This window comes from Scyliorhinus torazame, chromosome 2 (assembly GCF_047496885.1).
Source record: "Scyliorhinus torazame isolate Kashiwa2021f chromosome 2, sScyTor2.1, whole genome shotgun sequence".
NCBI lineage: Eukaryota > Metazoa > Chordata > Chondrichthyes > Carcharhiniformes > Scyliorhinidae > Scyliorhinus > Scyliorhinus torazame.
Genome location: NC_092708.1, coordinates 241541873 through 241565758, shown reverse-complemented (window position 1 = coordinate 241565758; position 23886 = coordinate 241541873). Strand labels below are relative to the sequence as shown.

General features: G+C 50.6%; 1 protein-coding gene across 2 annotated transcripts in view; it reads right to left on the bottom strand.

The window, feature by feature from the left end:
* LOC140396830 (cysteine-rich motor neuron 1 protein-like) overlaps positions 1-23886 on the bottom strand; it is a 419037-nt gene that overhangs the window by 83429 nt on the left and 311722 nt on the right. For both annotated transcript variants that reach the window (XM_072485588.1, XM_072485597.1), the window contains exon 6: positions 2910-3038. In XM_072485588.1, the coding sequence (XP_072341689.1) occupies positions 2910-3038 (129 nt within the window). The remainder of the gene's footprint in view (positions 1-2909; positions 3039-23886) is intronic.

Genomic DNA, 23886 nt, shown 5'->3' with positions numbered 1-23886 from the left:
TGCCCTAGGTAGGGTTAATTCCTCCTCCTCATGTGCCAGGCTCAGCCTGATACAATTTAAGGTGGTCCACAGAGCGCACTTGACGAGGGCGAGGTTGAGTAGGTTCTTTGGGGTAGAGGACAGATGTGGAAGGCGTTCAGGGAGTCCGATGAACCATGTCCACATGTTTTGGTCATGCCCGGCACTGGAGGGATTCTGGAGAGGAGTGGCGGGAGCAATATCTCAGGTGGTGAAAGTCCGGATCAAACCAAGCTGGGGGCTAGCAATATTTGGAGTAGTGGACGAACCGGGAGTGCAGGAGGCGAAAGAGGCCGGCATTCTGGCCTTTGCGTCCCTAGTAGCCCGGCGAAGGATCTTGCTAATGTGGAAGGAGATGAAGCCCCCCAGCCTGGAGGACTGGATAAATGATAAGGCTGGGTTCATAAAGTTGGAGAGGATTAAGTTCGCCTTGAGAGGGTCTGCGCAGGGGTTCTACAGGCGGTGGCAACCGTTCCTAGACTATCTCGCGGAGCTTTAGCGGAAGGTCGGTCAGCAGCAGCAACCTTGGGGCGGGGGAGGGGACGTCCTTGGGGGGGGGGGGGGGGTCTGCCTGGGAGGGTGGATGAGCAAGAGATAACATGAAGGGTTGGGGAAACTGGCACGTACAGGTGAGGGCCAGTGTACAAAGCTGTGTAAATATATCATTTTGCCATGTATATATCTTGCTCTGCGCAATTTCTCTTTTTTTTTGTTACGAGTGGGGGGGAGGGGGTGGTTATTGTTTGTAAGGGAGAAATATTGTGTTAAAAAACTTTAATAAATATATTTTTTTAAACAAAGAAAGTAAAATATCTTTTAAGACATTATCGGCCTCTACGGGGATCGTAATATTCCTTTCTCACAGCTAATTTGTGGTTGTGATTAATTTTTGAAACACCTTTAGCACAATCAGTTATAACTAATCTGGTTGAAAATATATTGCTTCTGATGAGTAGACTGCTCCTGAGAGAAGAGTCGTGTATGAGCACTACATTAAAGCTGTGGGTTCACTGAATGAGTAACAAACAGGCAAACCCCTTGTTCCATATTCTTGCTGTATCTCTTTCACCTGTTTCCTCCAGATTGCTGGAATGAAGGCATGGAGCATTTTGCTACTATGAATTCAAATCAATGAAAGTTGCTCCGCCTGGAATATTGGAAATTGCAGTTATGACTGGGACACACGTTGTGAAATACGTACACCAAAGTATGCAACACCAATAAATGTTTAATGTGTAAAGATGTGGGTGAATTTTTAAAAATAAACAGCATTGCATATTCTTGCACTTGAAGTTTAAAGTACTTGTTTATTTATGTTTAAGCATGGCTGACCAATGGTAAGACTTTTCCTCTTCTTAGACATGTAACCATATATACTTGTGTAAAGACTGACCCCGTGATTTTCGGTCTAAAAAAAACAATTGTTCGTATACCTAGTGTAAAAGTCAGCCCGCATTTTTCAGGGATCAAAGCCCAAAGATTTTGGAGCCAAAATATAATCCTGGAGATGTTAATTATTGGATTTTATTTTAATTGTGTAAACGCTAATGAAAATGAACACCAAGCAATAAACAAATAAGTATTAGATAATAAGGATGAAATGTATATAGTTTCTAATGTTATAAAATAAATAAACTTACTATATTAACATGAATTCTTTAGCATTGTTTCTTTTTATTTTACTCAATACCATCGTCTTTTATATATTTTACTTGTGCCCAAATCAAGCAGCACATCAACCCCATAAAAACACTCCCCATGAAAAAGTTGACCCCATGGACTTTCGCTTGAAAAAAATGGTCTCAAAACTTCAATTACTACATTTTGGCAGGGGTTTATACCCTCTCTCCTCTGCTCCGAATTCTGGAATTATCCTGGATGTTCCCCCATTCCTCAGTTTGCTTCAGCGTTGTGGGAAAGGCCCATTACCAACTGCCATAAACCAAGAGCTGCAGATAGTGTGTCTATATGGATATTGCCATTCGTATTGGATAATCTTTAAAAAAAAAATTTAGAGGACCCAATTCATTTTTTCCAATTAAGGGGCAATTTAGATTGGCCAATCCACCTACCCTGCACATTTGTGGGTTGTGAGGTCGAAACCCACGCAAGTACGGGGAGAATGTGCAAACTCCACACGGACAGTGACCCAGAGTCCGATGCTGGTCACCAGGGCCCAGTTGGTGACTATAGGAAACATGTTTTCATATGGAATACTCACTAACATTTGCGGATAATTATAATACACCCATTCACATTTGGGCTGATGTATCACTTGGTCACTGCTATTAATATCAAAAGTGGACAGGCGTGAGCAGGAGCTGGAAAACACTTGCCAAATAAATTTTCACTGTATTTATTAGAGTTTTGCAAGGGAGTTTAGAATTATAAAATAAAAACAAAGTACTGGAAAGAAAATTCAGCAGGTTTGGCAGCATCTGTGGAGAGAGAAAAACAGTTGACATATCGGGGTCAATATGACTCAACTTCGGAACTCCACAGATGCTGCCAAACCTGGTGATTTTTTTCCCCGCACCTCTTATTTTTATTTTGGATCTCCAGCATCTGCCATATTTTAATTTTTATTTTAGTTTATAATTCTATGCAGATGTAACAAAGATTGTGGGTGGGTGGGATTGATCCCCCCCCCCCCCCCCCCCCGGCCAGGCATCTTTTGTATTGGTGGAGATGGCCCACCATTGGCCGTGACGGAATCTTCTGGGGTTTCCTGTTGTATGCACACCCTGCCACTGGCAAGCCCGCCATCAGAGGGACCGGAGGATCCCGCCAGTGAACGACTGGAAAAATCCGGCCTATATTTACATAGTCAGAGTTTCAGCACTTGGTAACTGAAATCTCCCTGGGATACCGAAGTGATTGGAACCACTTACTAGGTAGGCACTGGCACATCAAACATCCCTTCTGATCTTGCACAAAGCCATACGGGCAATCCTTCTCCGTCAAAGTACAATTAATCAGCCTCTCGCATAGCGCTGGACTAACTGTCCCGTAGCTGGGCTCTGTTGGAAGAGTGAAACAAAGAGATTTAGTTTCTGAATGAGTATTCACTATTGACCTGTACAACTCCATAACTCACAAAGTACTCATCTTCAATATTTTACATACACCAGCTTATCTGTCAGATATCCAATCAAGGCACTTTTCAAATCACTGGTTCTCAGGATGTTGGCAAGGCCAGAGAACCAAATTTTATTAACTATCCCCCGATGCCCTGAGAAGGTGCTGTGGGCACAGGTGATGCAGATTCATCCATGGTGTTGGTCAGAAATTCTAGGAATGCAATTCAGCAACAAGCCTGAGGGAATATGTTCAAGTTATTATGGTGTACAACGTGGAGGGGAAGTGATGGTGTTCTTATGATTTTGCTGCTCTAATCCTTGGACAGAGAGATCACAGAGTTGGTGCGTGCTGCTGAAGTAGCACAGAGTTGCTGTGGTGCAATTTTATGCTTATTATTTAAAGGAAATCTCCCCCACTGTATGCACAAAAATGTATTTAATTTAAATAGCTACCAGAATTTATTGCATTGTTACTATCCTTTATGCATGATTCTGAATGAAGATATGTATTTATTCCAGTAAAAGAGGCACAAAAGTCTTCTCTGCACAGAACCCTAGGCATCCTCTCTCACCCAGTTAACCAATGTTTAATTGGGTACTTGCCAGTTCTCCCCACGGACAAGATTTATGTATAAACTGAAACACCAGCTGTATTGCTCGGTCAGTGTTGCGATTCCTCCTGCTCCTTGTTCAGCCAACAATGCTTCAAATGAATACCTAATGACACGTGGTGGGGAATCTGTGGTGACTTTTCTGAGTGTGCCGTTACAGATGTAGAAGCTGTCACAGCAAGAGTAATGGGGTTAATTATGTGCTTCCAAATTGCAACTGTAACAATTGGGCACATTTTCTCTGGTCATTAGTTTGAGTGAAAAAGGAATTTGCTCACAGTAAAAGCTACAAGGAAATCTAGCTGAATTCCAAGCCTGAATCACCAGCTTTGGTTCGCAGAAGTCTGCACAGCTCTCAGTATGTATTTAAACCTATGGGGGGCTTGGGGGGGGGGGGGGGGGGTGAGGAGCAGCACCATGTACTGACCATGTACTGAAGGTGGACAAAAGTTCTGCCCTGTCATAGTTTCTGACAGCACAGTGGTAGCGTCAGGGTTTTGAATCCTGCTAAGTCAAACATTTGAAGTTTTTGATTCCTCAGGGAATGTGATACATTTACATCAATTGTACCAGGATATAACAGGAGCCAATTGCCCTGTAAAAGCCTGATGGGAACGAGTGAAAAAGCTAAACTTGAGGATGTTCCGTGTGATTATTTTAGGAGACTTGAAAAAAAAATTCCTCCCATTTTCTGAGACATTTTTCAATTAGCCACATCTCTATGCTCTTTTCACTGTTCGTTTGGCTTCTTCACGTTTATTTTCTTGTGGGAAAATAAAACAATCTGTGTTAATAATTCACCTCAATCGCTGACTTTTCAAAATGGCAAAATGTCACTGCTGTGGAAGTGGGGCTGTTCTGTTTGTTACCTAGCCATAAAACTGAGGGAATGCTGGTCTGGTGCATTGATAAGTCAATCGAAGTCATTTGAAATCATGGTTTAAGACTACATAAAAAGAAATAATGACAAAATGACCCAAATATGAAATATGGAAAACACAGGAAATGCTCAAAATTCACAGTAATTGACAAAATTGACATCAAAGAGAAAGACTGGATGAGCTGGTGATTTCGGAGAAGTCCCTTCATAGGACTAACTAAAACTGAACAGGGAAGGTCAAAAGTTTAGACATGCTAAGGATTTAACAGAAAAGGCAGCTAATAGGCTTAAAAGCCTGTAAATATATTTAACAAAGTGTAGAATCAACAAAGGCCCTTTCAGTCAGAACTTACAAAAAGTCTTTGCAAGGATAAACATCGAAGGGAACTCAGCTGAATATGGCTAGCAGGAGAATCAAGGAATGTGTCTTCAATTAGCATAGGGTTGAAGAATGGCCCAGGTGAAGATGAGAAGCTGTCATTTCCTTTCGAGTTTCAGTTCATTCAACTGTTTCTTTGGCGTTCACCTTAAACTCCCACGAGGTAATTGGAAAGAGAGGGGCTTGCATTCATATGGCACCTTTCATGACCACTGGACTTCCCAAAACATTTTACATCCAATTAAATGCTTTTGAAGCCTAGTCACTGTGTGGTAGCCCATGTTCTTCTTCTTCAGCAATCATTCACTTAAGAGTATGATTGTCATCCTAAAAAATTCCCGTGTTACCGGTTATTGATTCTGTAGGTTCCTGCATGGCCGATGTGCCCGATCCTAGCACCGCATCTTCAACCCCACACTTGGCTTTCATTTCTGGCAGGTGGGATCGGTGCTTGGACTCTAAATCGCTGGTATTCCCTACAGCAAGCTCCCGCAAACAGCATATGGTAATGACCAGATAATCTGCTTTGTGAAGTTGATTGAGGGATAAATATTAACCAGCTCACTATGGATAGCTCTTTCACTCTTCTTTGCAATGGGGCAGACTTATCGTTCAAAAATCAGCACTTCTGACAGCGCAGCACTCCCTCAGGACTGCATTGGAATTGCAGCTTTGATTTTTGTGCTCAAATCCAAGGCTGGAACTTGAACTCTCAGCCTGGAGGCAAGAGTGTTGCCCATTGAGCCATGACGGAAAGTATTGGAGAAGGAAAGAGGCATAATAATGAATACAACTGAACAGAACCGAAGCAAAAATACTAAAATTGGGCACAAAGAAACACATAAAGACCAGCAAAAACAAACAAAATCCAAATGTAATCCCAAGTGAAATGAGGAAAGGACATCTTGATTTTAAACACAATTTTAAATAATCTATTCTTTAAAAAAAAAAAGCACATCATAGTTCATTGCTACTTTCTATGCTAACAAAACAATTTTAGATATGATTCAGCTGAAGAGAACATTTTGGGGGTGGCATGGTTGCAGAGTGGTTAGCACTGCTGCCTCACAGCACCAGGGACCCGGGTTTGATTCCGACCTCGGGTAACTGTGTGGAGTTTGCACTTTCTCCCCATGTCTGTGTGGGTTTCCTCCGGGTTCTCCAGTTTCCTCCCACAGTCCAAATATGTGCAGGTTAGGTGGATTGGCCATTCTAAATTGGCCGGAGGTGGGGTTATGGGGATCATGTGGGGTTTGGGCCTAGGTGGGGTGCTCTTTCAAAGGGTCAGTGCAGACTCAAGGGCCCAAACGATCTCCTGCACTGTGGGGATTCTATTTGAATGCAACATATTAGAAGAATAAAACACATAAATTTTAAAATCAGGTTTCACTGAACTTAGCTTTTTACTGAAGAGTGAACGATGTTTCAATTTACTGTCCTAATGACACTTGACTCAACATCACAAAATGTCATGTGTCAAAGACAATTTACAGTCAAAAACATTTACGTTATACCACAAGCTTCGGGATTTATTCTCCAATAAACCAGACTAATTTTGATTTGCCATCTGATTAAACAGCAATTAATTTCGTGCTTAACTGATTATCTTTAGTTGGGCTGAATTGGCATTTGACAGAGTGCGGAAAAAACAACTGGCAACACATACCCACTGGAGATCCAGGGCGCGATTCTCCGAAATGGAGACAGAGTGTTTGCGCCGTCGTGAACGCCGTCGCGTTTCACGACGGTGCAAAACGGGCGCGGGCACTACCGATTCTGGCCCCCATAGCACGGCACTGGAGCGGTTCACGCCGCTCCAGCCTCCCTTCCCTGTGCCAATGGGTGCCGCTCCAACCTGCGTATGCGCAGTTGGGCCGCGCCAACCCGCGAATGCGCGGGGGACTTTCTCAGCGCACCGGCCCCGACGCAACATGGCGTGAGGGTTCAGGGGCCGGCCGCGTAATAAAATAGGGCCGGGGCTGGAGAGGCCGGCCCGCCGATCTGGGTGGGCCCCGATCGCGGGCCAGAGCCCATCGGAGGCCCCTCCCCGGTGAAGGAACGCTTTCCCCCACCCCACAGGCCGCCCCCCCGACCCTATGCACAGAGTTCCCGCCGGCTGTGAGCCGGTGTGGACGACGCCGGCGGGACTCTGCCGTTTCCGCACGGCCGCTCGGCCCATTAAGGCCGGAGAATCGGCGGCCCAGCCACGGACAGCGGCCCGCGAGCAGCGCCGCAGCAAACGCGCCGGTGCAAATGGCGCCAATTCTTGGCCCCTTGGAGATGCCGGCGTCGGACCGATGCCACGGGGAAAAATGGCACGAACGGTGATTCTCCCATACGGCGTGGCATGGGAGAATCCCGCCCCAAGCTTTGAAAAAGGAGGAGACCTGGCAACATCGGCAGGAGTCCAAAACAGAGTTCATAATTCTGGCATTAGAATTAGAAGAAACTGCTGTAGGTCAGGGAATTTCAGCTTCCTACCAGATTTTGGCTCAACTCCCCACTGTGGAACATCTGCACCTTATGCTCATAGCACTTTGAGCAAGGTAATTCAATTTACTGAACTGTTCACAGGCACAGCGAATAACAAGGGGATGTTTCTTATCTGTAATTTTTTTTTTCTCAAAAAGTATACATTATTCGTAAAATCTATCATAAATATTACAGAACATTTCGAATTGTCTTGACTGTACATTTCCATCAGTTACACAATCCTTGACTTTCTTCCATTCAATTTTGATAACCTTACACACATATCGCTCTTTACGTTACAATTCCTTCTTAAACATTTACATTGTCATGTTTCTTTTATACATTGGAGTGTTAATGGCCCAGACCGAGGGGGGTTTACACTGTTGCCCGCCCCTCGGTGTACATTTGCTGGTAAGACCTTACACAGTGGTCTTTCCCCATTGCGCCTTGGCGGCAGCTGCTCCAAGCTTGAGTGCACCCCTCAGCACGTAGTCCTGGACCTTGGAATGTGCCAGTCTGCAACACTCGGTCGAGGACAGCTCTTTGCACTGGAAGATCAGCAAGTTTCGGGCAGACCAAAGAGCGTCTTTCACCGAGTTGATGACCTTCCAGCAGCAGTTGATGTTTGTCTCGGTGTCCCCCCCTGAAAACAGTCCATAGAGCACAGAGTCCTGTGTCACAGAGCTGATCGGGATGAACCTTGACAAATACCACTGCATCTCTCTCCAGACCTTCTTTGCAAAGGCACATTCCACAAGGAGGTGGGTGACCGTCTCATTTCCCCCATAGCCACTCCGAGGGCAGTGTGCAACGGCGCTGAGCCTTCGGGTGTACATGAAGAATCTGACGGGGAGGGCCCTTCTCACCACCAGCCAAGCTAGGTCTTGGTGCTTGTTTGTAAGTTCTGGTGATGAGACGTTCTGCCTGATGACTCTGACAGTCTGCTCAGGGAACCATCCAATATCCTTCACAGTCTGCTTTTCCCTGAGGGCCTCGAGGACATTACGTGCTGACCACTGCTTCATTGCCTTGTGGTCAAAGGTGTTTTTCTTCAAAAACTTTTCCACGAGGGCCAGGTGGTACGGCACGGTCCAACTACTTGGAGCGTTCCGCGGCAACGAGGCCAGGCCCATCCTTCGTAACACCGGCGACAGGTAGAACCTCAGTATGTAGTGACACTTGGTGTTTGCATACCGTCCACACACAGCTTGATGCAGCTGCACACAAAGGTGGCCATCAGGATGAGGGAGACGTTGGGTACGTTTTTCCCTCCCTTACCCAGAGGTTTGTACATGGCTTCCCTTCGGACACGGTCCATCTTAGATCTCCAGATGAATTTGAAGATGGCCTGGGTGACTGCTGCGGCGTAGGGTCGGGTAATGGGCCAGACCTGCAGTACAGTAACACCGAGAGTGCCTCAGACCTGATGACCAGGGTTTTGCCCACAATGGAGAGGGAGCGTCGCTCCCACCCGCCCAGTTTCTGTCTTACCTTGGCGATGCGCTCCTCCCAGTTTTTGGTGCACGCCCCGGCCGCTCCGAACCATATCCCCAGCATCTTCAGGTAATCTGACCTGACAATGAAGGGGACAAAGGACCGGTCGGCCCAGTTCCCAAAGAACATGGCCTCGCTCTTGCCGTGGTTTACCTTGGCTCCAGAAGCCAGTTCAAACTGGTCGCAGGCATTCAAGAGCCTGCGTACAGACGCGGGATCCGAGCAGAAGACGGCGACGTCGTCCATGTACAGGGAGGCCTTAACTTGCACGCCTCCGCTGCCTGGGATCGTCACTCCTCTTATACCCGGATCCTTCCTGATGGACTCGGCAAAAGGTTCTATGCAGCACACAAACAGGACCGAGGAGAGAGGGCAGCCCTGCCTGACTCCAGATTTGATCTGGAACTTTTCTGATTCCCACCCATTGATTGAGACTGCGCTATAGATGTTTGTGTAGAGCAGTTTGATCCAATTGCCAATTCCATCCCCAAACCCCATTTTGGAGAGCACATCCATCATGTAGGTGTGCGATATTCTGTCAAAAGCTTCTCTTGGTCAAGGCTGATGAGGCAGGTGTCCACCTTCCTGTCCTGCACGTAGGCGATCGTATCCCTGAGTAGCGCGAGGCTATCAGAGATCTTCCTGCCGGGTACAGCACAGGTCTGGACAGGGTGGATCACCGACTCCGGAGCAGACCTGACCCGATTGGTGATGAGCTTGGCTAGAATTTTATAATCCACATTCAACAGTGAAATGGGGTGCCAATTTCAAATTTCTTCCCTTTCCCCCTTCTGCTTGTAGATGAGGGTGATGATGCCTTTCCTCATGGATTCTGGCATCCTGCCGTCCAGAAGCATACTCTTGTACACTTCCAGCAGGTCTGGGCCCATCCAGTCCCACAGAGCCAAATGCAACTCAACCGGTAAGCCGTCGCTTCCGGGAGTTTTACTCGTCTCAAAGGACCTGATGGCGTTTGTCAGCTCTTCCAGAGTTAGCGGTTTGTCCAGGTTTTCCCGCTCGCTGTCGCCTGAGACCGCCATGATACACGACAGGAAGGTCTGAGAAACAGTGTTATCTGTTGGCTTCAGATCATACAGTCCGGCATAAAAGGATTTGCTGATCCTCAGGATGTCAGACTGCGATGACTTTACAGAGCCATCTTCTTCCTTCAGGCTGCTGATCACAGAGGTCTCTCTGTGCACCTTTTGGAAGAAATAGCGTGAGCACTTTTCATCCTGCTCCACGGAGCGGACTCTGGAACGGAAGATAACCTTGGAGGCCTCCGAGGTGTAGAGCGAGGCTTGCTGGCTCTTCACCTCTTGGAGATCCTCCTTGACATCCACCCCCATCGACTGCAGCTGGAGCAAATTCTGCATACTTTTCTGGAGCCTGGACATGGCGCCTCGGCTCTCTCTCACCTTTTGAATGCCTTTGAGGATGAAAAACCTTTTGATGTTCCCCTTGATTGCTTCCCACCAGAGATGTGGAGACTCAAAGAGGGGTTTCACGGTTCTCCAATCTTTGTAATCCCTCTTAAGTTCCTCGAGGTTCTCTGGAGTCAACAGTTTTACATTCAGCTTCCATGTCCCCCTGCCCGCCCTGGTCTTCCTGCAGGTGGCAGTCGGCCAATAGGAGGCAGTGGTCAGAGAAGAACACCGGCTTAACGACGGTGGACCTGACTGTGAAAGCACGGGACACAAAGAAGAAGTCTATCCTGGAACGGACGGACCCGTCTGGCCGTGACCATGTATATCTACGCTGCGCTCTGTCTGCAGGGTTGCTGAAGAAGTTGAGCAGCTTGGCGTCTTTTACCGTTTCCATCAGGAGCCTGGACGCAGCGTCTAGTTTACTGTTGGCTCTGCTGGATCGTCCAGCCTCATCGATGATGCAGTTGAAGTCACCGCCCAGAACCTCCAGGCTTGGAGGTGGCCAACAGCAGCGGGAGTTGCTGAAAGACTGGCAGCCGCTCACTCCTTACGGCCGGGGCGTACACGTTAATGAGTCTGAGAGGGACGTTTTTGTATTTAACGTCTGCTACAAGGAGGAGTCCACCCACTACCTCCTTAACGTCGGAGATGGTGAAGTTGCCTCCCCGCAGCAGAATACCCAGGCCGGAGGAACGACAGTCGTTTCCTCCTGACCAGATGGATGGCCCGTGGGACCACCAGCTTGACCAGCGCCTGTAGTTGCTGAGGTGAGGAATTCCACACTCCTGCAGGAACAGTAGGTCGGCTTTCACGTTTGCTAAGTAGCCTAGTGTGGCTACACACCGCGAAGTATCTTTAATGCTTCGCGCATTAATAGATGCGATTTTCAACCCCATTTTAAAAAGGTAGATTTACCAGTCTCAGTGTCCAGAGTCTATGCATTTGGATGTTCCAGCTGTTGAACGTTCCCCAGCATGCCGGTCGTGCTCGCAAACTATTGCACAGTTGCAGGGCTGAGAAAGCTGTCCTGGTCCTCACTGGGCCCGTGAACTCAACGGTATCTGTCATTTATTCTCAGTCTCATCTGCAGTAAGTAATGACAAACTACTGTTGGCCTGGCTGCAACATCCATTCAAATGCTAACCTCATAGTGGCAGTGAGTGACTGCTGTAATAATTTAAGCTAAACTCTTTGCTGCCCAACTACTATACAGCTTTTATCTTTGCAAAGAATTGCACTTCAGATTTTATTTGTACTTCGTAGTACAAAATTAATAAGGTTCATAAATCCATACATTACTACAAGGAAGCGCAATCATTATTTGAATATTATGTACATACATTATGGGGGGGGAAGGTGTGGGTAGTGGAGTGGGCGGAGAGATGGTGGGGCAGTGGTAACATCATTACACTAATGACCCAGAGGCCCAGGCAAATTATGGAAGTGAAAGCTAGTCTCAGTAATGGAGACAATGAAGCTATCATCGATTGTTGAAACTAAACCTATTTAAGGGTGTCATGGTGATATTGTCGTTAGACTAGTAATCCAGAAATCCAGGGTAATGCTCTGGTGATCTGGATTTGAATCCCACCATGGCAGATGGTGAAACTTGACATTAGTAAAGATATGGGAATGGATTCTCCGTTTCAGGGACTATGTCCCCACGTCGCCGTGAAAACTATGGGGCGGGATTCTCCCCTCCCCAGCGGGGTGGGGGGTCCTGGCGGGATGGAGTGGCGTGAACCACTCTGGCATTGAGCCGCTCCAAAGGTGCGGAGAAATCCGCACCTTTAGGGGCCAAGCCCTCACCTTGAGGGGCTAGCCCCGCGTCGGAGTGGTTGGCGTGCCACCAGCCGGCGGGAAGGCCTTTGGCGCCACCTCAGCCAGGTCCGAAAGGACTTCGCCGGTCGGCTGAAGTCCACACATGTGCGGGAGCGTCAGCGGCTGCTGATGTCATCCCCGCGCATGCGCAAGGGGGGGGGGCCACTTCCGCATCGGCCATAGCGAAGTCAGTGGCTGAGGCGGAAGGAAAAGAGTGCCCCCACGGCACAGGCCCGCCCGCGGATTGGTGGGCCCCGATCGCGGGCCAGGCCACTGTGGGGGCACCTCCCGGCGCCAGATTGCCCGACGCCCCCCTAGGACCCCGCCCCTCCGCCGATAAGGTAGGTGGTTTGATTCACGTTGACGGGACTGGCATGACAGCAGCAGGACTTCGGGCCATCGCAGACCGGAGAATCGCTGGGGTGGGGCCCGCCAACCGGCGCGGCGCGATTCCCACCCCCGCCGAATTTTCGGTGCCGGAGAATTCGGCGGCCAGCGGGGGCGGGATTCACGCCACCCCCCGGCGATTCTCCGACTCGGCGGGGGGGGGGTCGGAGAATCCCACCCGTGGTCTTTTCCGCCAGATAAACTGGTGTCAATAGGCCACAGGTTCACAGCCTTGCAGGGGGCTAGTGTGGACCTGTCGTGGAGTTCGCAGCTCCAGATAAGCTGGATAAGGCCCCCCGCACTTCCGGGTTAGAGGCCACGCATGCACATGGTGGCAGCCTCCAACGAGCGCCATGCTCCATGGCGGAGTCAGATAGCGGACCTGGACCGCGGAAATAGTGTCCTCGACCGGCTGCGCGCCCGACCTGGACCGCCCGCACAATAAAAGCCCAGTTCCGAATGAGGCCCCCCTCCCGCCCCCCCACCGACTGTGGCGGCCACGGACTGAGTCCGCAGCTGCCTCACGAGTATCCCGAATGGTGGGACCATGAGTTGTCCACGCTGTCGGGGATTTGGCTGGTCGGGGACAGAGAATAGCAGGGCAGGCTTCAGGCATTGGCCTCAGGTGGTGGATAATCGGCACGGCGTACTCCCCGATTTCAGCGTCGGGGCGTGGATTCCAGCCCATGGAATTAAAAGTCTAATGATGATCTTGAAACCATTGACAGTTGTTGTAAAAACCCATCTGGTTTACTAATGCCTTTCAGGGAAGGAAATCTGCCATTCTTACCCAGTCTGCCCTACATGTGACTCCAGCGATATGATTGCCTCTTAACTGCCGTCTGAAATGGCCGAGCAAGTCACTCAGTTGTATCAGGCTGTTGCAGGCAAGTCAAAAAGGGATGAAACCAAAAGGATTAACTAGCATCGACCCAAGCACCAGAAATAATGGCACACCCAGCCCGATCAATCCTGCAAAGTCAAATCCTGCCAAAGTTCGAGGCCTGAAATAGTCATACGCACATAATCATACCGTACAAATGTCGCAGACACTACCATCACTGGGTATGTTCTGTTCCAATGGCAGGACAGAACAACTTGATGTGGCAGAACAGTGGAATACAGTTGGGAGGGAGATGCCCCGAGAGTCTGCATCATTGACACACTATGATGTATCATGGCATCAGGTCAAACATGGACAAATAAACTTCCATTTATTACCACCTAACACCCACCCTTAGCTGATAAATCAGCACTCCTTCATGTTGAAAACCAATTGGAAGAAGCACTGAGGGTGTACGGATACAGAATGTCAGTGTCCACCACCAACAGTGGATTGGTAGCACCATTATGGGTGGCACGGTAGCACAGTGGTTAGCACTGTTGCTTCACAGCGCCAGGGACCCGGGTTCGATTCCTGGTTTGGGTCACTGTCTGTGCGGAGTCTGTACGTTTTCCCTTTGTCTGTGTGGGTTTCCTCCAGGTGCTCCGGTTTCCTCCCACAAGTGCTGATTTCTCCCTCAGTCTACCTGAACAGCCGCCAGAGTAGGGATTTTTACAGGAACTTCATTGCAGTCTAAACGCAAGCCTACTTGTGACACTAATAAAGATGATCATTATTACTGAGTGAGCTGGATGAGTCCTTTAAGGATATTACTGCTGGTCAGAAATGCAAAGGGCAAAAGACCACATTTGTCCACAAAAAGGACAAATCTAACACGGCCAATTAATGCCCCATCCGTCTACTCTCAATCATCAGCAAAGTGATGAAAGATGTTATCAACAGTGATATCAAGCAGCAATTTACTCAGCAATAACCTGCTGAATCCGCCCTTTCCTCCCATTAGCATCTTGGGGGTTACCATTGACCAGAAGTTTAACTGGACCTGCCATATAAATACTGCAGCTACAAGAGCAGATCAGATGCTAGGAATCCTGCAGTGAGTAACTCATCTCCTGACTCCCCGAAGCCTGTTCACCATCTACAAGGCACAAGTTAGGAGTGTAATGGAATACTGTCCACTTGCCTGGATGAATGCAGTTCCAACAACACTCAAGAGGTTCAACACCATCCGTGACAAAATAGATTGGCACCCCATCCACCACCTTAAACCTTCACTCCCTCCACCACCAATGCACAGTGACAGCAGTGTGTGGCATCAGCAAGATACTGCAGCAATTCGGCAAGCCTTCTTTGACAGCACTTTCCAATCCCGCAACCTCTACTATCCAGAAGGACAAGGGCAGCAGATGCACGAGAACACCACCACCTGCAAGTCTCTCGCCAAGCCACACAGTATGCTGACTTGGAGCTATATTGTTGTTCCTTTACTGTGGCTGGGTTAAAATCCTGGATGGGTGGAGGGTCACATGATGTGAACGTGGGAGCGGATGCATTATCACAAGCTCCAGTTCTGCTCATGTTATTTCTTAATGGCACGCATTTCATATTTGCTTTCTCTTGGGCTACATGGCTTGTGCTCTGTCCTTGCAAGTTTCTAATTTTTCTTTCAAGGAAGAGCCAAGATAAAGATAAAATGCCAAAATCCTTGTTTGTTCATGGCGGTCAGAGTGGGCTGAGGTGGGGCCCAGCTTGCAGTGGCATAGTTGCTGCCGAGCAGGCTCTCGCCTTGGCGATGCAATGTGCATTGGATGATGACCACATTGAAGATGTTGGGTGGGATTTTCTAGTACGCACGCCCCCGCCAGCAGCGGGATCCTCCGTCCCGGCATCCAGCCAATGGGGTTTCCCATTGTGGGCATCCCTACACTATTGGGAAATCCAGGGGCGTGAGTGCACTGCTGCTGAAACGGAGGTTCCTGCTGATGGAGAAACCAGCTCGTCTTTTCTTTGGGGAAATGACTTTTAGTAAATTATTAACCTTTTATACAAAAGAATATAAAAGACATGAGCCACAACAAACATTCTTTAACAAGAATCCATCAATAAACACTTTTTACAAAGTCTGTCACTTCCACCCCCACTCCCCTCTTAAACTCTAGCAGTGGTCAATTCTTTGAAATACACTATGAATGGTTGCTATCTTCAGTAAAACCCCTCAGTCGACCCTCTCAAGGTGACCTTCTCGAGGCACACAAACGCCACCAAATCACTGGCCACGCTGAAGCTTTCGGCAGTGCCGCCATCCTCCAGCCCAACAAGATATACCTCCAATCATGAACGAGGCAAAAGCTAGGACATCAGCCCCATCTCCCGTCTGCAGTAGCGGCACTTCGGAGACCCCAAAAATCGCCACTAGTGGTACATTAAGGATCACCAACATGGTGTCAAAAATGGACCTCTAAAACTCCACCAACCTGGGGCGCGACCAGAACATGTGTGTCTGATGTACGGGCCCTCTTGAACAATGTTCGCACCTATCTTCTGTCCCAACAAAATAGCGGCTCATCCTTGCTTTAGTGGGGTGAGCTTGAAAAACTACCATCAGCTGAATGAAGCTCAGCCACACGCAAGACGATGTTGCAATCACCCTCCTCAATGCCTTGCACCCCACCCCTTTCTCTAATATCGGCCCCAATTCCTCCATCTATTTCGCCTTTGTCTCTTTAACTGAACCCAACTCCTCCATCACTATACGCTGGTATATCCCTGAAGTACTACCCTCCACCAATCCTGCGCAGGATGAAATCCATTTCAACAAGGTGGATGGCTGAACCACCGGAAAGGCTGGAAAAATGGCTTAACCCAGCTCAGGACCTGAAGGTGCGTAAATCCGTCTGCGTGCGAAAGCCCATGGCCAGGATTCTCTGAAATCCCAGCCAAGTTATGACGCCGGCGTCAAAACCGGCTCGAGTGACGCCGACGTCAACAGACCGCCAGGCCCAGGCATTCACCCCTTCTTTTGGGGCTAGTACGGCGCCGGAGTGCTGTGCGTTCGAAAGCCGGCGCGACACGGCTTGCGCAAGTCCGCGCATGCGCGTGAGTTGCCGTCTCCGTGCCGGCCCCCGGGCAATATGGCGGAGCCCTACAGTGCGGAGAAACATAGGCCCCCCACCCCTGCAATTAGCCCGTCCGCCGATTGGTAGGCCCTGATCACGGGCCCGGCCACCATGGAGGCCCCCCCCCCAGAGTCGGATCCTCCCGCCCCCCCACCAGGACGGCCTCTGCAGTCAGATCTCCGAGGTCCCGCTGGGTGGGACCTTACGTAACCCACGCTGGCGGGGGTCAGCGGGCACTTGGCCCGTCGAGCGTGGAGAATCGCCGGGGAGGCCGTTGACCCAGCGCGGGATCGGAGAATCCCGGCCCATATTTCTCCTTTAACTCCTCCAAGCTAGTGAACCGCCCCTCCAAAACTGGATCCCCCAACTTCTCCAACTCTCTCTCTTTCTAAGCATACAATGTGGCATCCAGCCTTGCCGGTTCGAATAAGTGATAGTCACACATGGGAGACAGGCGCGATGTTGCCTCAAATTCAAAATGGTGGCGGAGCTGCTTCCAAAATTTTAGTGTGGTCACCACTACAGGATTTGTTGAATATTTCATCAGTGCTACTGGGAGTGGGGCCATTACCAGTACTCCCAAGCTCGTATCACTAACTGGCTCTGAATCCACCCTTACCCGAGGGGGACCTCGGGTCCTTGCACCAGCCCATCACTTTTTCCAATAGTAATATAACTGATTTGGCAGCGCGAGGTCCCCCACCTGTCTCCCCCTCCATAGCCCCCTCCCTTAAATCCTCAGGACCTTGCCTGCCCAGATAATTCCCATAATAAGTCGGTCAACCTCTTGATAAAATGATTTGAGCAGGAAAACTGGGAGGCACTGGAACAGGAATAGGAATCTATTCATTCTAATCGACTGAACGCGGCTCGCCAGCGAGAGCGGGCGACCATCTCACCTCTGTAGGTCTGCCTTGACCCTCCTCACCAAGCTTGTATAATTCAACTTCCGTAACCATCCCAACTCCCCAGACACCAGTACAGGAAACTGGTCCCTGCCAATTGAAATGGCAACCCCCTCAGTCTAATAATAATAATAATTTTATTATTGTCAAAAGTAGGCTTGCATTAAAGCTGCAGTGAAGTTATTGTGAAAAGCCCCTAGTCGCCACATTCCGGCACCTGTTCAAGTACACAGAGGGAGAATTCAGAATGTCCAATTCACCTAACAGCACGTCTTTCGGGACTTGTGGGAGGAAAACAGAGCACCCGGAGGAAACCCACGCAGACACAGGGAGAACGTGCAGACTCCGCACAGACAGTGACCCAAGCCGGGAATGGAACCTGGGACCTGATGCGACCATCAAGTCACACAAAACAAGGAGTAGAAGTAAACTGTGGCTTTAATCAACTGGAACAGTGCCTGCCTGCGACTGATCTGTTAGTGGGAGCCGCCTACAGGGCGACTGCTCTTTATACCTCCCCTCAAGGGATGGTGCCAGGGGTGGAGCCCACACAGGTCCCAACATGCTACATCAGAGGTAAAACCTTACAATGGTCCATAGGTGGAGCCACATGGGCAACAGCGTAATACAGATATGTACATGGTGAATTGTTACAGCAATACATTCACCACAGGACCAAGGCGCTGTGAAGCACCAGTGCTAACCACTGTGCTACCGTGCCGCCTTGCTTCCCCCTCCCACTACTCCTACCACAAAACAATCACTTCTCCCTATATTCTTTTTGTAGCTAGAGAAAGCCCCAAAATGTTGCAAAATCTCCATGATGTTCCCAATAGATGTCTCCGGATCCCTTGCATATAGTAGCAAATCATCAGTATATAACAATACTCTGTGCTCCACCACTCCCTCACTATTCCATTCCATTCCTTCGAGGCCCTTAATGCTATGGCCAATGGCTCAATTGCCATTACCAACAGCAAAGGAGAAATCAGACATCCCTGCCTCATGTCCCTATGTAACCAAAAGGATTCAGAGGTCAGATATTAGTGCAAACACTTACAAACGGCACCGCATACAGCAGCTGCACCCAGGACACAAATCCCGGACCCAGCCCAAATGTCTCCAATACTGTAAACTCCATCTAGTCGAACGCCTTCTCTGCGCCCAGAGATATAATAATCTCCGACTGGACTGGTCGTAGGGGAAAGCACCACATTAAGAAATCCGTGCACATTCGCTGACCGCCTCGCTCTTTCACAAAGCCCGTCTGTCTCCTACCCTATCAACTTGGGGAGGACTGACTCCAGTCTTAATGCCAACACCTCGGCAAGCAATTTGGAGTCTACGTTCAACAGGGAAATCGGGTGGTTTGACCCACGCTTTGGAGTCTTTGTACTTCTTTCAAAAGCAGTGAACAGGATGCTTGCCCCAATGTTCCTGGGAGAGAGACCCGCTCCAAAGAATCCTTAAACATGCCCAGCAACAATGGACCTAACTGATCCATGAATGTTTTATAGAACTCCACCGGGAACCCATCCGGTCCCGGTGCCTTCCCCGATTGCATCTGCTTCAACGCTCCCTGGATCTCCTCTAAATAAAGCAGGGCCTCCAACTCCTCCCGCAGCCCGTTACCCTCTCTGGGAAACTCCTAACTCCCCAGAATCTCTGCCATCCTGCGTCCATCTTTAGGTGGTTCCGGCCGATATAACTTCTCATAAAAAACCTTGAACACCCCATTCACCTCCTCCGGATCGGAGATAAACTTACCCTCTCGGACCTCAACCTGACCAAACTCCCTATCCGCCTCCCCGCCGCCTTAACTGATAAGCCAAAATCTGACTCGTCTTCGACCCATATTCGTACACTGGCCCTTTTGCTCATCCCAAGTGTTGCGCTGCTTTGTCCATGACATCAGGTCAAACTGCATTTGCAGCTCTCTCCTACCCATCAACAATTCAGCGGTCGTCGGATCCCTCAGCATATCTATGTTTAAAAAATAAATTTAAAGTACTCAATTCATTTTTTCCAATTAAGGGGCAATTTAACGTGGCTCATTCACCTCCCCTGCACATCTTTGGGTTGTGGGGGTGAGGTACCCTCAATAATGACGCTTAGAGATTAAACTGTAAAGAAGGCTTTATTAGACTAATAACTATGCTAGAGCTAGAGACGAGAGCTGACTGCTGCACAGCCCATGAGGCAGCCCTTTATGTATGGCTCCCAGATGGGCGGAGCCAGAGGCGGAGTCCCCAGGGTTCCAAGCCCGGTCTTAAAGGGGACATCACCTTACATGATGATAAGGCAGTAACCGTTCATCACATTCACCCCGTTTAAAAAAAGAGTCCGGCGGGGGTGAAGTGCCATCATAGGTCCATCCGTCTCGGTGGCCGGATCGTCCTCCTCGACTTCCTCAATTCGGGCGGTGGTGCGGCGGGCACGGACTTCCCAGTTGAGGGCACATCCGGGAGCACAGCAGTCGGAGCTTCGGTCCGGGTCGGGGCAGGTAAACCTGGCAGGGCCGGGGGTAGCGGTGCCGGAGCTGGCGCGGTGTGTAAAGGGGGCGACGGGTCCTGCAGGGGAGCGGAGCAGGAAGGGGCGTCTGTGGTGGAGGATCCAGCGGGTGCCAGATCCCAGAGGGAAACCCTTTCTTGCCTGCCGTCGGAGTACTCCACGTAGGCGTAACTGGGGTTGGCGTGGAGCAGTCGGAAATTTTCAACTCGGGGGTCCGTTTTATAACTCCTCGTGTGCCTCCGGAGAAGAACAGGTCCCGGAGCCATCAGCCAAGGTGGAAGTGAGACCCCGGAGGTAGACCTCCTGGGGAAGAGAAACAATCGGTCGTGAGGGGTCTCATTTGTGGCCGTGCAGAGGAGTGACCTAATGGAGTGTAGGGCATCGGGTAGGACCTCCTGCCAGCGGGTGGTTGGGAGATTTCTCGACCGCAGGGCCATAAGGACAGCCTTCCACACGGTCGCGTTCTCCCTCTCCACCTGCCCATTTCCCCGGGTTATAACTGGTCGTTCTGCTCGAGGCAATGCCTTTGCTGAGCAGATACTGACGCAGTTCATCTCTCATGAACGATGTACCCCGGTCGCTGTGGATATAAGCAGGGAAACCGAACAGGGTGAAGATGCTGTGCAGTGCCTTAATCACCGTGGCTGTGGTCATGTCGGTGCAGGGAATGGCGAATGGGAAACGGGAGAACTCATCGATCACGGTGAGGAAATAGGCATAACGGTTGGTGGACGGGAGGGGCCCCTTGAAGTCCACGCTCAGTCGCTCAGAGGGGCCCGAGGCCTTCACGAGCCGAACCTTGTCTGACCGATAGAAGTGCGGTTTGCACTCCGCACAGACTTGGCAGGCCCTGACCATGGCCTTGACCTCCTTGGTTGAGTAAGGTAGGTTGGGGGACTTGATGAAATGGACGAGCCGGGTAACCCCCGGGTGGCACAGGTCATTGTGGATGGCTTGCAGACGGTCCTCCTGCGCGTTGGCGCATGTGCCGTGGGACAGGGTATCTGGGGGCTCGTTGAGCTCCCCTGGACGATACTTGATATCGTACGAGTAGGTGGAGAGTTCGATCCTCCACCTCAAAATGTTATCTTTTTTTATTTTGCCCCGTTGCGTGTTATCGAACGTATAGGCGACTGACCGTTGGTCGGTGACGAGGGTAAACCTCCTACTGGCTAGGTAGTGTCTCCAGCGCCGTACAGCCTCCACAATGGCTTGTGCCTCCTTTTCGACTCCAGAGTGTCGAACCTCGGAGGCGGTGAGGGTTCGGGAGAAGAACGCTACTGGTCTGCCTCCTTGATTGAGGGTAGCAGCCAGGGCGATGTCTGATGCATCACTCTCTACCTGGAAAGGGATGGTTTCGTCCACCGCGTGCATGGCGGCCTTGATGATGTCGGCCTTGATGCGGTTGAAGGCCAATTGAGCCTCAGCCGAGAGGGGAAAAGTGGTGGTCTTTAGGAGTGGGCGGGCTTTGTCCGCATACTTGGGGACCCACTCGGCGTAATAGGAGAAAAGCCCCAAGCACCGTCTGAGGGCCTTGAGGCTGCGGGGGAGAGGGAGTTCCTTAAGGGGGCGCATGCGGTCGGGGTCGGGACCTAGGACCCCGTCTTCCACGACATAGCCGAGGATGGCCAGCCGGGTGGTATGGAAAACGCATTTGCCCTCGTTATATGTCAGGTTAAGGGCTCGGGCGGTCTGGAGGAACTTTTTGAGGTTAGCGTCATGGTCCTGCTGATCATGGCCGCAGATGATGATATTGTCCAAGTACGGGTATGTAGCCCCCAAACCGTACTGGTCCACCATTTGGTCCATCGCCCTTTGAAAGACGGAGACCCCATTTGTGACACCAAAGGGGACCCTGAGGAAGTGGAAGAGCCAGCCGGCTGCTTCGAAGGCAGTAGAGGGGCGGTCTTTTGGTCGGATGGGGAGCTGGTGGTAGGCGGATTTGGGGTCGACCGTGGAAAAGACTCGGTATTGGACGATCCGATTTACCATTTCCGCGATGCGAGGAAGGGGGTACGCATCAAGCTGCGTGAATCGGTTTATGGTCTGGCTATAATCCACGACCATCCGTTTCTTCTCCCCGGACCGGACTACCACCACTTGCGCTCTCCAAGGGCTGTTGCTAGCCTCGATGACCCCCTCTCCCAGTAAACGCTGGACCTCTGACTTGATAAAAGCCAAATCATGGGCACTGTAGCGCCGGCTCCTGGTGGTGACGGGCTTACAGTCAGGAGTGAGGTTAGCGAATAGCGAGGGGGGTGCGACTTTCAGTGTCGCAAGGCAGCACACCGTGAGGGGGGGCAAGGGTCCGCCGAACTTCAGTGTCAGGCTTCGGTGGCTGCACTGGAAATCCAGTCCGAGCAGCAGGGGGGCACAGAGGTGAGGGAGGATATAAAATTTGAAACGGGTGTATTTGGCGCCCTGGATCGAGAGATCCACAATACAGTACCCCGCGATTTGTACCGAGTGGGACCCAGATGCGAGGGCTATGGTTTGGGATGCGGGATGGGTGCGTAGGGATCAGCGCCTTACCGTTTCAGGGTGGATAAAGCTCTCCGTGCTCCCGGAGTCGAAGAGGCATGCAGTGTCATGCCCGTTACCTGGACCTGCATCATGGAGTTCTGCAGGTGTTTTGGCCGAGTTTGATCGAGGGTGATTGCACCCAGTCGCGGGTAGTCGGAGTCCTCAGCCGAGTCGGATTCGTAAAATGGCCGCCGCCGCCGGCTGCGCGTCGGGTCAAGATGGCCGCCGACAAGATGGCCGCTCCCATGATTCGCACGAGGTTGATGACGCGTCAGAAGAGGGTGTGTCGGGTCAGTGCGCAGCAGCATTGCGAGGCCTGCGGGCCCGAGAGCCTGATTTTCGGGCCGGCTGTTCTTTGTTTTTCTGGCCCCTGGGTCTGGCCAGGCAGACCCTCGCAAAGTGCCCTTTCTTCCCACAGTCGCTGCAGATCGCGGAGCGGGCTGGGCAGCGTGGGCGTGGGTGCTGGCCCTGTCCGCAGAAGTAGCACGGTGTGCCCCCATGGTGAGCGGGTCGCCGCGTGGCGCAGGCCTGTAATACGGTTGAGTCTGAGGAAGTCCAGGGGGGCTGGCAGAGTTCGCGGGGTACGTACCCAAGTTATGTCGGGCCACCGCCAGCGAGGAGGCGAGCGTTAGCGTCTCCTGGAGGTTGTTTGCTCCGTTTTCGAGCAGCCGCTGCCGGATGCAGGTCGAGCGGATGCCGGACACGAAAGCATCTCTGATGTGCAGGTTCATATGGACTTCCGCTGTCACATCCTGATGGTCACAGTCCCTGGGAAGAGCGGTGAGTTTTTCAACAAACTCGTCTAGCGATTCCCCCGAGCGTTGCCGGCAGGTAGAGAGCAGATGCCGGGCGTGCACCTCATTGATGGGTTTGACAAACCACTTGCGGAGCAACTCGATCGCCGCATCATAAGTCGTCGCCTTTTCGAGCGTGGCGGAGATTCTGTGACTCACCCGTGCGTGGAGTAGACACAGCTTGCGTGGCCCCAGGATGGGAGTCTCTGCGGAGTCCAGGTGGGCCTCGAAGCACCGCAGCCAGTTTAAAAAAATTTCCTTTGCCTCCGGCGTTCGTGCACCCAGATTGAGCTTCTCTGGTTTTCGGCCTGCGTCCATCCTGAATCTAGTTTTGTCTAATAAATTGAGGTACCCTCAATAATGACGCTTAGAGATTAAACTGTAAAGAAGGCTTTATTAGACTAATAACTATGCTAGAGCTAGAGACGAGAGCTGACAGCTGCACAGCCCATGAGGCAGCCCTTTATGTATGGCTCCCAGATGGGCGGAGCCAGAGGCGGAGTCCCCAGGGTTCCAAGCCCGGTCTTAAAGGGGACATCACCTTACATGATGATAAGGCAGTAACCGTTCATCACAGGGGGCAAAACCCACGCAAACACGGGGAGAATGTGCAAACTCCACACG